Source organism: Mizuhopecten yessoensis, unplaced genomic scaffold, assembly GCF_002113885.1.
Source record: "Mizuhopecten yessoensis strain PY_sf001 unplaced genomic scaffold, ASM211388v2 scaffold10331, whole genome shotgun sequence".
Classification (NCBI taxonomy): Eukaryota; Metazoa; Mollusca; class Bivalvia; order Pectinida; family Pectinidae; genus Mizuhopecten; species Mizuhopecten yessoensis.
The window spans coordinates 1,959,163-1,969,747 of NW_018408493.1; the positions used below are offsets into that span (position 1 = coordinate 1,959,163).

Sequence of the window (10,585 nt, forward strand, 5' to 3'; positions counted from 1 at the left end):
AAAACTTTAAAATTTCTTTTGATTCATTTATAAATTATTTTAGATTTGAGGAAAAAAAAAAGTATTTTGTAATTGAAATGTTATATGGAATTTAAGTTAAACATATGTTAAACATACTTTTGTCTATTCATATACATATACAGTACACTATCTTCAAAATTAAATACTTACACTCATAAAAATATGCAAATTGCCCAAAAAAGTGAGTTTATACTTCATGTTATTTTGCATATGTGGATACATGAAGTCCAGGATCAACTGTTGGAACCATCAATGTATTTATCTCAGGGTTTAAAATTGAAACTCCAATATGTACAAATATTATAAGCAATGATCACAAAACACTACACGATGGACAATGATGAAACTTCCTCTGTTATTTAAAGTGTACAGTGAATCAAGTGGCAGACAGCTATAGGTAACTTCTTGGCACATTAAAAACCTTGTGATATGGAAATGGTTCATACTTTGCTAATGGCTGGTTCATGTAATGGCTGCATTGCATTTAATTCTTTAATTTCCAAAATTCATCTTTGAAGTCAAAATTTGACTTTCATCTTCAAAATAAATTATATTCTTCAAAATGGTAGTACAATGTACATGTATATAGCCTCGCTACATTTCTACACTTACGTGGTAACAGACTCTTTATATAATTATTTCAAGGTGGGATAAAAAATACATCTTATATTTGAATTTCTACACTTATTTTCTTCTTCCTTTTGACTTCGAAGAAATTAGTTAATATTTATAAAAAAAAAATGATTATAAAGAATATTAAAGACTAATTTAGTTTGTGATTTGCGTACTAAATTTTTCATATGAATTTTCTTGACGATACATTCTTTTTAACCAACAAAGCATGAGACCATTTTGCAGAATAAAGAGGTAGCTAGCGTGGTTGATATGAAACAACACATCGTAGAATTCATTGTGGACCTACCATTACGATAATACTTTGAAAAATGAATATGTACCAATGTACTCAATATATTCATGGAGATGAAATGGTAGAACAGTTTAAAAAGCACATAAACCTCCCACGCTGGATTTCAGTTTAGTTTCAAAGTTTCAAATAAAATAAAATATAAACATATCTATCATTATTTTATATATATAAATTAATCTGAATTTATAGACACAACGGTACAATTTTCTGTCTCATCAGCTTTGAATTAAAATTTAAAATAACACTTTTTACAAGACATGACGATGAAATATATTGTATAACTGTAATTGCCAAATTAGATCTGCTACATTGATTTGATGATAAGATAAACATTGCACAATTTTGTAATAGATTTTAAATACTGTCTCTAAAATCTTGCATAAATTGTTTATTATATAAGTAAGCACAAATGACACCGCAATTGTTTCTGTCTTTGTTAATATTGGAGATCGATTGATTCAGTACAGCTAGCACATTGTAAAATGTAAAACTAAATTTGTTAGGCAGATCAATATTTTCACAGATGAACAATTTATATTAAGGTGCACAGCTAGATGTGTTGAAGACACGTAGGTTAGACTCTCTGAGATTGAGTTAACAGTCTACCTAAAGGAAATCGGCAACACCTATCTATCCACTATAGTTTTTAAGGAAAGGAACTACTTCCCCCAAAAAATGGGGTGGGGAGGGGGAAACAAAATCGGTGGAATTTTAATATATATATATATCGGTAATGTAAAAGTAAACCCTTTTCAGTCAGAACTGTTGTTTCTGAAAAAAAATATGCATAAACATGCACACAATCTTTGAATTGTTACACTAAACAAAATAATCCTCATTTTTAAGATGAATATGCAGTCATAAATTATGGCTTCAGAATTTTTTTAACTTCTTGACAATTCAAATTCAAACTAGTCATTATAAGATGTGAAAACAAAATGCGATAATATTGTGTTTACTTGCAGCTTGAATTATGAAGATATTTCAGTACCCTATACAGATCAGTAGGAAAACAAATTTTGCTCTGCCTTCTACATCTGAATCTCTCGTACGATAACGTCAATTGAACAAAATTGAAGAAGGTTTCTTTATTTTCAACCGGTTGTATCAATTGAAAGTGCTTAGGAACATTACAAATAGTATAATTTTGAAATAATAAGGACTTCAGCTAATTATATTTTAAATTCTCTGTTTTGGCAATTCAACCTTTTTTTCAAGGTCATCACCATGGGAGTTGATATTTATAAACTGGTTTATTTTTTCAACTTTGAACTTTGAATAAAACTTGAAATTTTGAAATAAATTCACCATAATCATGAGCCAAAGCAATATTGATCAAATTAGGGCTATCTATTTCCAGACATATAACAAATGATACATTCCATGTGTCTAAAATTATTTCATTCTCAATCGCCAAAATGTTTTAAAATTATTGCATATTATTTGTATTTTTAGAGTTATAAGAAACAACTTCACTTTGAAGTTCAGTGTTTTGGTTTTTAATAGAACCAGATTTGATCATCTTACCGGTAACTGAAGGCTAAGTTATGGCTGGTATCAAAGAAAAAAACCTTAAACCAGATGTAATCTTTATATTGCATTGTAGATAAAGTCATTTCTGTGTTGTTTCAATACTGAATGCTATTCTTTCTAGTTATCTCCCTTTACCCATCAGCATGAGGAGATGGGTCGCTGTTCCTCCAACAGAATGTCCATGTAGGCCCTTTCAGCATCTGCATCAGCATCGAACACTGCCAGAGGGAGCTCCTGATCATCCAACGCATGCCAATTCCACGTCAAGCTCTCTGATACCTAGGTCACATAATAAATCTTCAATTACTGCCTTGCAACGCAATTTTTTAACGATAATTGAAGAAATTTTAAATTTGACCTAGCTACTCGTACAACATGCACATGTAATGATATCCAAGACGTAATAGGAGCTTTAATATCGGTACTGCAGTTATCGCAGAACTCTACTTTGTATAAATGAAACCTGTCTATTCTGACGCCTTGTGGAACGTCTCTACATATTTATCGGAATATGTTAAGACAAGATGTCAGAATACACAGGGGTCAGAAAACATAGGTTTTACTTTATCGACCGGGAAATTTTAAACATGAGGGCCTTGTAAAGTCTTAGATTACCACTGATGAATAGCTTACCTGTTCTGAAAATGCAGTGAAGTTAATTTGGAGTTGATAACCCGGGGCCCACATTTCGTTTTCCTCAGGATCATCTACTGTCATGATACAGCAACGTGGGACAGTCAGTTTACTCAGCTGACTTCCCCGCAGACGGGAGATGGCAATCACATCCTCGTCTGCTATCTCGTAACCTAAAACAGTTAAATTCATTTTTCAAAACATATTTTAAAGATCTCTTGATTTAAAAACTGTGGTGAAAATAGTGGTTTGCAATTCAATTGAAGGGATTAAAACTTCAAGTTCAAGGCTCCATTAGGCTAATAGGTCTATACATGATGTAAGCATCCTCCATCATTACTGTACTAAACCAGGTAACAAATCTTGTATCTTAACTTTCAACCAAACAAGCCCTTTGATTGTCACCACATTCTTCCATTTAGTCCCAGTCAATAGTCATATCTTAAGCTCTTTTTAAGTTGAAAATAATATCATGTAAAAGATAATAATATTACATGTATATTTGCGTCCTGTATGTTCCACCAGTTCAGTCGAAGCAAATTTTGGAAAGTTGACAGCACACATATGAACAAGGGACACTCCATTACGTAAACTCTCCAACTAAACCCCTATATATACCAACTAAACCTTTATATATAACTTACAAAGCTAAAGGTACATTGATCCCACCAAACACACCATGTATCTCTGATGTTTTTAACAAGCNAATATGATAGCTCCCTCCCTTGACAAACCAGCTAAAGGAGAAATTTGAACTGACCAATCAGTGTGAATTCGGTGAGCAGGCTACATCTCCAGGCCAGCATGACAAATGGATCTTCCTCGGCAGTATTGGTGTACGGTACTGGATAGCCATCCATCAGTCCGTCAATGATATGGATAGACTGCAGGGTAGTCCTGTAGTGGGTCGCAAAGTAACAAAGGGCTGATGTGTTGAGGTGGGCACAGAAAAACTGTCGAAAATGTGCCAATGGCAAGCTGGGCTGTAGGATGTCCAGGAGAGCGTCCACACCATCAAATGAGTGGATCAGGTTCAAGGTCACCTGGAGGTTAGGGTTGTGACTGCGGATGCAGTGCCATGTGGAGTTAGTGATCCGTTCGTGATCTGCTTCGACACCGTGAACATGGATAATGAGCTTTTCCAACTTGGTCTTGTTGTGATGAGTGAAGCTCTCCAGCAGCTGATTTGTCAGGTGGTCGTAATCAATGCTGAGCTGTCGGAGGGCGGTGAAGGGATGGAAGAGCACAGGGTCAATCTCCACGATCCTGTACCCCTCGGAGTCTTCCTTTACACTCGCCAGGTGGAGACATTGGAGACTGCGGGAGTGGCGTTCAAGGAGAGACAGAAAAATGCTGGAATGTTCTAGTAGCTCCTCAAGACATCCCAAGGAAAAGTGGCGTAGCTTACGACTGTTCCGGATGATGCCTTCCACACTGTCCAAGAACCTGTAGAATTAGATGTGAATTAAATAAAAGAATAAAATGAACTCAACAAAAATGTACGTTTACTATATATAAAGTAATTTCACCATATATATATAGTGATGGTATCTTATAACCTTGACACAGAATTCTGGTCAAATTTACCTGATAACAACAGACCCAGAAAGCATGTTTTGCTCGACTGGATATTGAAACAACAATTTATGCTGCACCATACCTGATATGTGGAATAACCTTATCATATGTACTATCAATAAGTTATAAAAATTCATCTTTAATACTTTCAAATGTATTGTCATGCTGCAGTTGTATATAAAGGTCATAGGTTGTTCCTGAAAGTGGATCAACGTCATTCATTTGAATAAACTGGTAGTCCTTTATTCCAGTATGGCACTGCTGGCCAAATGTCATCACCCTTGGCCAATTCCTATATGAGATTTGTATATATATATATAGTTGCTTAAAGATTTTTAAACATATTTGACCAAAATGACCTTGAAATTGGGTCAAGGTCATCATTTAAACATTTCGGAGTACATACTATATAGACACTGCCTGGTGTTCTGTTGATACACTGTTCGCTCCGAACAAAAAAATGTATGTTACAAACAAATGGACTACAGGCAACTATATATATATATATAAATATATTTAAATTTGACAACCTATAAACTTGTCAACACTGTTGGAATTACTTCTTTGCCCCATATATATTTATAAACGCAACCATACATCTCGGTGATTTAATTTGATGGAGACTATAAAAATAGTTGAAAAGCTATATATATAATGCCATATATGGAGTATGGTATTCTATTCTTCGATATACTGGGCAAAGGATCAACTGAAAATTTGATTTAAGTGACTTTTTTATTGAAAAGGTCAAGATCCATATAATTTTTGTATGTAAATTTCAAGTGGGATGAAAACATGCTGAGAAATCTAATTAAATGCTTATGGTTTTTTAATTTGGTCAAAAATTAATAAGCTGTCCAGAATAATCGAAGCTCAATTCAATTGGCATTTAAAATTTTACATCCAGGCAGTTCCCTTACAGAAATAGAAAGTTTGCAGCGGTAACGCGGCGCACAAATCAGTACGCCAGAACATGTTGCCAGAATTTGAAGTGCACAGAATAACGCTCATGGTGAAAGGGAAAGTTGAGTGAAATAAGAGGCTTAAGTCTTTTTTGGATAAAGTGATAGCATTCTTGAGTCTTATAAGGTAATGTAGAATAATTTGTTTTCTTCAATGTTTTTTATAATCAATGCATGGTCACAAAACATGTAAAATCTTAACTGAATTACTGTAGTGCATTTTCATACAACAGTATAATTAAGTTTAAATTGTGTCTTACACAATTCTACTACATATATATTTAGCAGCGTAGTACATATCATATCAAAATCTTGCTTTAGGTCGACTCGCTGTAATATTTTTACAGAAGTTCATGTTGGTCCTATTATAATATACAGAACTGTTTCTTATAAAACTGTTCATAATATACTTTTATACATTATTATATTAACATTATTGATAACTTCTAGTTATTAATAAATATATTAAGTATCCATACATATGTGTTGAACTTTGTTACCAATCTCTGATCAATATAAGCTACATGTATGAATTAATATTTAAACTATATGTACTCAACAACCCTGTTGCAATATATTGTCATATATTTGATTGTGGGAATCCCAATCTTGCTTGCCAAGTCATGCAGAGTGGGCGAGTCACAATATCACCAGAACCCTACCCTGTGGCGATAACGCCATAAGTGCACCGGAACATTCTGGCTAGATCGCCGCAAGTGCACCAGGACATTCTGTTGACATTCTGGTGATATTGCCGCGACTGCACCAGAACATTCTGGTGACATTCTGGCGATATCACCGCAAACACACGTACCAGAACCGAGTGAGGCTTTTAGAGCATATTATGGAATGAGTACTATGCCACAACATCACCAGAAACCTGCAGCGATATTCTGGCGATATCGCCAGAGACTTAATTTGCATACGAAATCTGAACATGCGGCGATAATCGCTGCAATAGTGTGCCAGAGACTGAATATTTCTCTAAGGGTTGAGATTTCTTAGTCTCTTAATTTATAATTACACAACAAAACAGGGGCATTATTTGTATGGCACAGACTAATTAAGCGACTGTAAGGAAATAATCAAAGTACTGAAAGCTAAGGCAAAAGATATATATATTATTTTTGGAATGGAGAACAAAATAAAGACGAAGATCCCATCATATTGTGCAGAAGGATTTACTGTTAATTTGTTATGAATCAAAGTTTTATGTAAAAGTGTACCACTGTGAAGTTATTCTTCTTGTGTGTACAGTATATCTTTATAGGTTTGTCAGAAGAGTGGTACCAAGTTTCCTCTAGAATATATCATTTTAAACCTTTGGATAATTAATTTGCATAGGAATTTGGAATTGCTTCCCTTTGTCCATACAATGTATTTCATAGAACATTAAAAACTGAAACTGGCATTTACCCCTTTGACCAATACCTGATTATTTTAAACCATTGAATAGATTATGCACAGATTGTGAACATCTTTGAACTTTGCCTTTGTTGTTGAATAAGATATCAACCCTTGCCTTATCTAACAAAGTTACTTGGCATAAAACCATTGACCAATCAGAGTACAGTATGCTAATTAATTAGGCATGGATTTCACTCAACTTTGAACTTATCGTCTAAGTTTGTATATTGATCAATATATATTCAAGCAAGTTATCTTGTAAAGTGTGCACATCGACCAGGGTTGGCATGCTTTTTAATACGTGTGAATTTTGTTCAAGTTTCAATTTTGCATCAGTCAGTGTATATTGTTACAGAACAATATTTATAAGGATGTTTACTTGCCGAAACTAAATTGTGGATAAGCAAGTGGATTACTGCTACCCATAAATTTACAAGTCTCTCAATAATTTTGAAAAACTTTTAAATAAAGTGTTTTACATATTCACTGCAGTGAAAAGGTCTCTTCTTATGAAAAATGGAACTATTTTGAATCTGTGTTCCCATGAACAAATAATATAAAAAGCACTCTAATTCAATATGATACATTGTTGTATGTTTCAATATTGAATAAGATAAACAAAATATAAACATACATACTCACACACACACACAAGATTAGGAGAGTTACATTATTTTCCCTCTATTTCCATTGCATAAATTCTTCACAAAGAAAACAACAACTTTATAGCATATGTTCAGCTTTATCATCTTCATAGGCTAGCATTTGAAATAAGATGCACATATTAATTTCAAATACATTTCAAAAGAGTACTGCAAATGTACCAGCTAGAACACATACTATGTTATTACAGTTGTCATGATTGTTGGTTTCAGAACTGATAGCATTGTGCAACAAATGTTGACAACAGGACTTATTGAAAGTTGAGGTTGCTTGTGTATATGCAAACAGGTAGTGCATGATTTAATGTTGAGAATGATGGATCAAGGTTTATAAAATTTGGTTTGAATACTTAGTTAGGAATGCACTGACAATTTCTCTGTCACATGTACATGAACAGGTTGTGAAGCTGTAGCCTTCACCTTGACTGAATGAAATTGACCTTAAAACTGTCTTGAACAATTGATGTATGAAATTTAGAAATGAAGTTTCAAGAAATATGGTTGAAAACTTAAGAAATAATTGCTTTCATTGACATTGATACAATCTTGTGTGCTATCCCTCTCATATATCACACAAGATTTAATATCAAATGTTGGACACAGTAAAATCGAGCGAAGTTAACAAATATCAAGTTACATATTATAACTTTTATTTTATTTTATTGATATTGATCATAAGCATTGTTAAAAGTACAATGTATACCAGGGATCTTACATTTCTTTTACTACTTAACATTTGCGTTGACTTTTAATTCATTGGACAAAAACTAAAAGGAAGCCATGACCAGTATTTCTATCTTTAAAAACATACTTTTAATTTTTTTTCCAATTTGCTCCCACCACCCATAGTGTTATATTGATCAAAACAAACGTTGTTTCCAACATTTGTGCCCTTAGTCAGTAGTGGGTGTTCAATCACATTCATCAGGGTTTCAGCATCAAGTAGGGGCTGTTCAATCACATTCATCAGGCTTTCAGCATCAATATTCACAGATTCAATCTGTTCCAAGTAAAGATCACTGACTTCTCCATTAAGGAAAAGTTTGCGAGGAAAGCATTTGAACTACATTTGAACTATTCGCTGATGGAAGGATCTGTGGACTCGGCTTTCATGTGTCTGAGAGAAAATGATTTAGTCAGAGGTTCCTCCTCTATAAAGTAACTGACAGATTTCAAAATGTCATGTCACTGTTGGTATAGTTCTTGCAGCCTTTTGAAAAAGTTCATGAAGTCCTCAAAGGTATGAGAGAGTTGGTACAGTTCCTATTTCTCATCCTCCTTTCTCCCATCAATAACCATCCCTGTCTGTTGTAATATTGATTGCTTTCCCCCCCTAAAATAGAACATAGTTACCATATAATTTCTGCACCAGCAATAATGTTTAGAGATGATATTCAAACAAATAGGAGGCATAGCAATATGAGCTTGTATAGTGAGAAATAAGGCATTAAAGCTGAGGAGTTCATTAAAATGTTTCAAAAACATTTCAATAAGTCAATCTCTTTGGTAGCAGAACTAAATATAAACAAAATGTACATTAAATTCAACTTATAACAGCACATCATATGGGGGCTTAAGACATCTAATTCCTTAGGTGGTAAAACATGTGTACATAAAAAGGTACCAGTAAAAACAAAACAAAATTAGTTTAAACACACGCACTTAGATATTCACGGTTTTCATTAATACAAAAGATGAAGCAGAACATCACTCTCCCCTGGTTGTTTCCATAAAGAAGAAATTAACCAGGAAACATGGAGATGTCCATTGCACTCCTTTATTTTGCTTACAATGTGCAAATGTGCCTACTATGTGCTAATAAGCTTTCCATGTTATGGTTTTGTTTTTTATGTGCTGTATGCAAATGTTCTAAATGTGCTTAAATTACCATGTGCTGATGTGCTTACCGTGTTCAATGTGCCTATTAAGTGCTTTCCAAGTGATAAACTCTTTTTCTGAGCTTACAGTATACTACATGTACATACATGTTTTTATTTTATTTTTCCATGTTGTAATATTTTGGTCTCTGTTATTATACTCATGTTTTGTCTTTGTAGCTTATGTTGTATGTTTTGCAAAATGGACGTAAAATATATATTTTTGTATCTTGTACGTGCTCAAGGATTTTATCTGTAGTTTTTGGGACTATATATAGAAAAACTTTACCCCAGTATGAGGAATTGTTTTACACATTTATCATAAAACAAGTTATGTTCAGATTTCAGACAGAAGATACTCTAAAATTGTACAACTCAGAAAAGGTTGAAAAATATTTATAGTTCATTTTTTTCTGCTTAGAAATATTTAATCTCTAAATTACAAATGATAACTGTTTTAACAGGTCTAGTTTCCGAATTGGAAACCAAACCCTGTCTGACCTATAAATGATCATTATATAAGGCCAATTAAAAGTTTAAAACAAATATTGAGTTTATGCTAACCCCACAGATACTGGACACACTAATAGTAATATGATGTGTATAAACTATGATATATTATACACACTATACTTATTGGTGTGTTCGACACCAGTGTGGTTAACCAGACTTATCTCAGATTTGTGTTCTACAATACCCTTAAGTTTTTATATGCACTGTTAAAGTCAGAACTCCTGCTCTATATTAGCGCAGTAAAGATATTTTTCAAATTAACAATAAAATGCCTAGCTAATACATACCTACCCTATTTTTTTCTGATAGTAGAAACACAAGTAATTTGTTTGGCCTAATGTTTCTGTCATTTCATAATATTTAGAACTACTATACTTGTTTAAGTTTCCAAAACATCAAGTAGTATAACAATTGAAACTTCAATGAAAGCCAACATCACAATGAATCTAATAATACAATGTTTATAACATG

The 10,585-nt window shown here is 33.3% G+C and overlaps 1 protein-coding gene across 1 annotated transcript in view; it reads right to left on the bottom strand.

Annotated features, from left to right (window-relative positions):
- Nucleotides 1–33: 33 nt before the first annotated feature.
- LOC110460156 (F-box only protein 33-like) overlaps nt 34–10,585 on the bottom strand; it is a 15,685-nt gene continuing 5,133 nt past the window's right edge. Inside the window, exons 2-4 of the mRNA XM_021512896.1 lie at nt 3,876–4,561; nt 3,116–3,288; nt 34–2,761 (exon numbers count right to left, since the gene is read on the bottom strand). Of these exons, the coding sequence (XP_021368571.1) occupies nt 2,621–2,761; nt 3,116–3,288; nt 3,876–4,561 (1,000 nt within the window). The 3' untranslated portion in view covers nt 34–2,620. The remainder of the gene's footprint in view (nt 2,762–3,115; nt 3,289–3,875; nt 4,562–10,585) is intronic.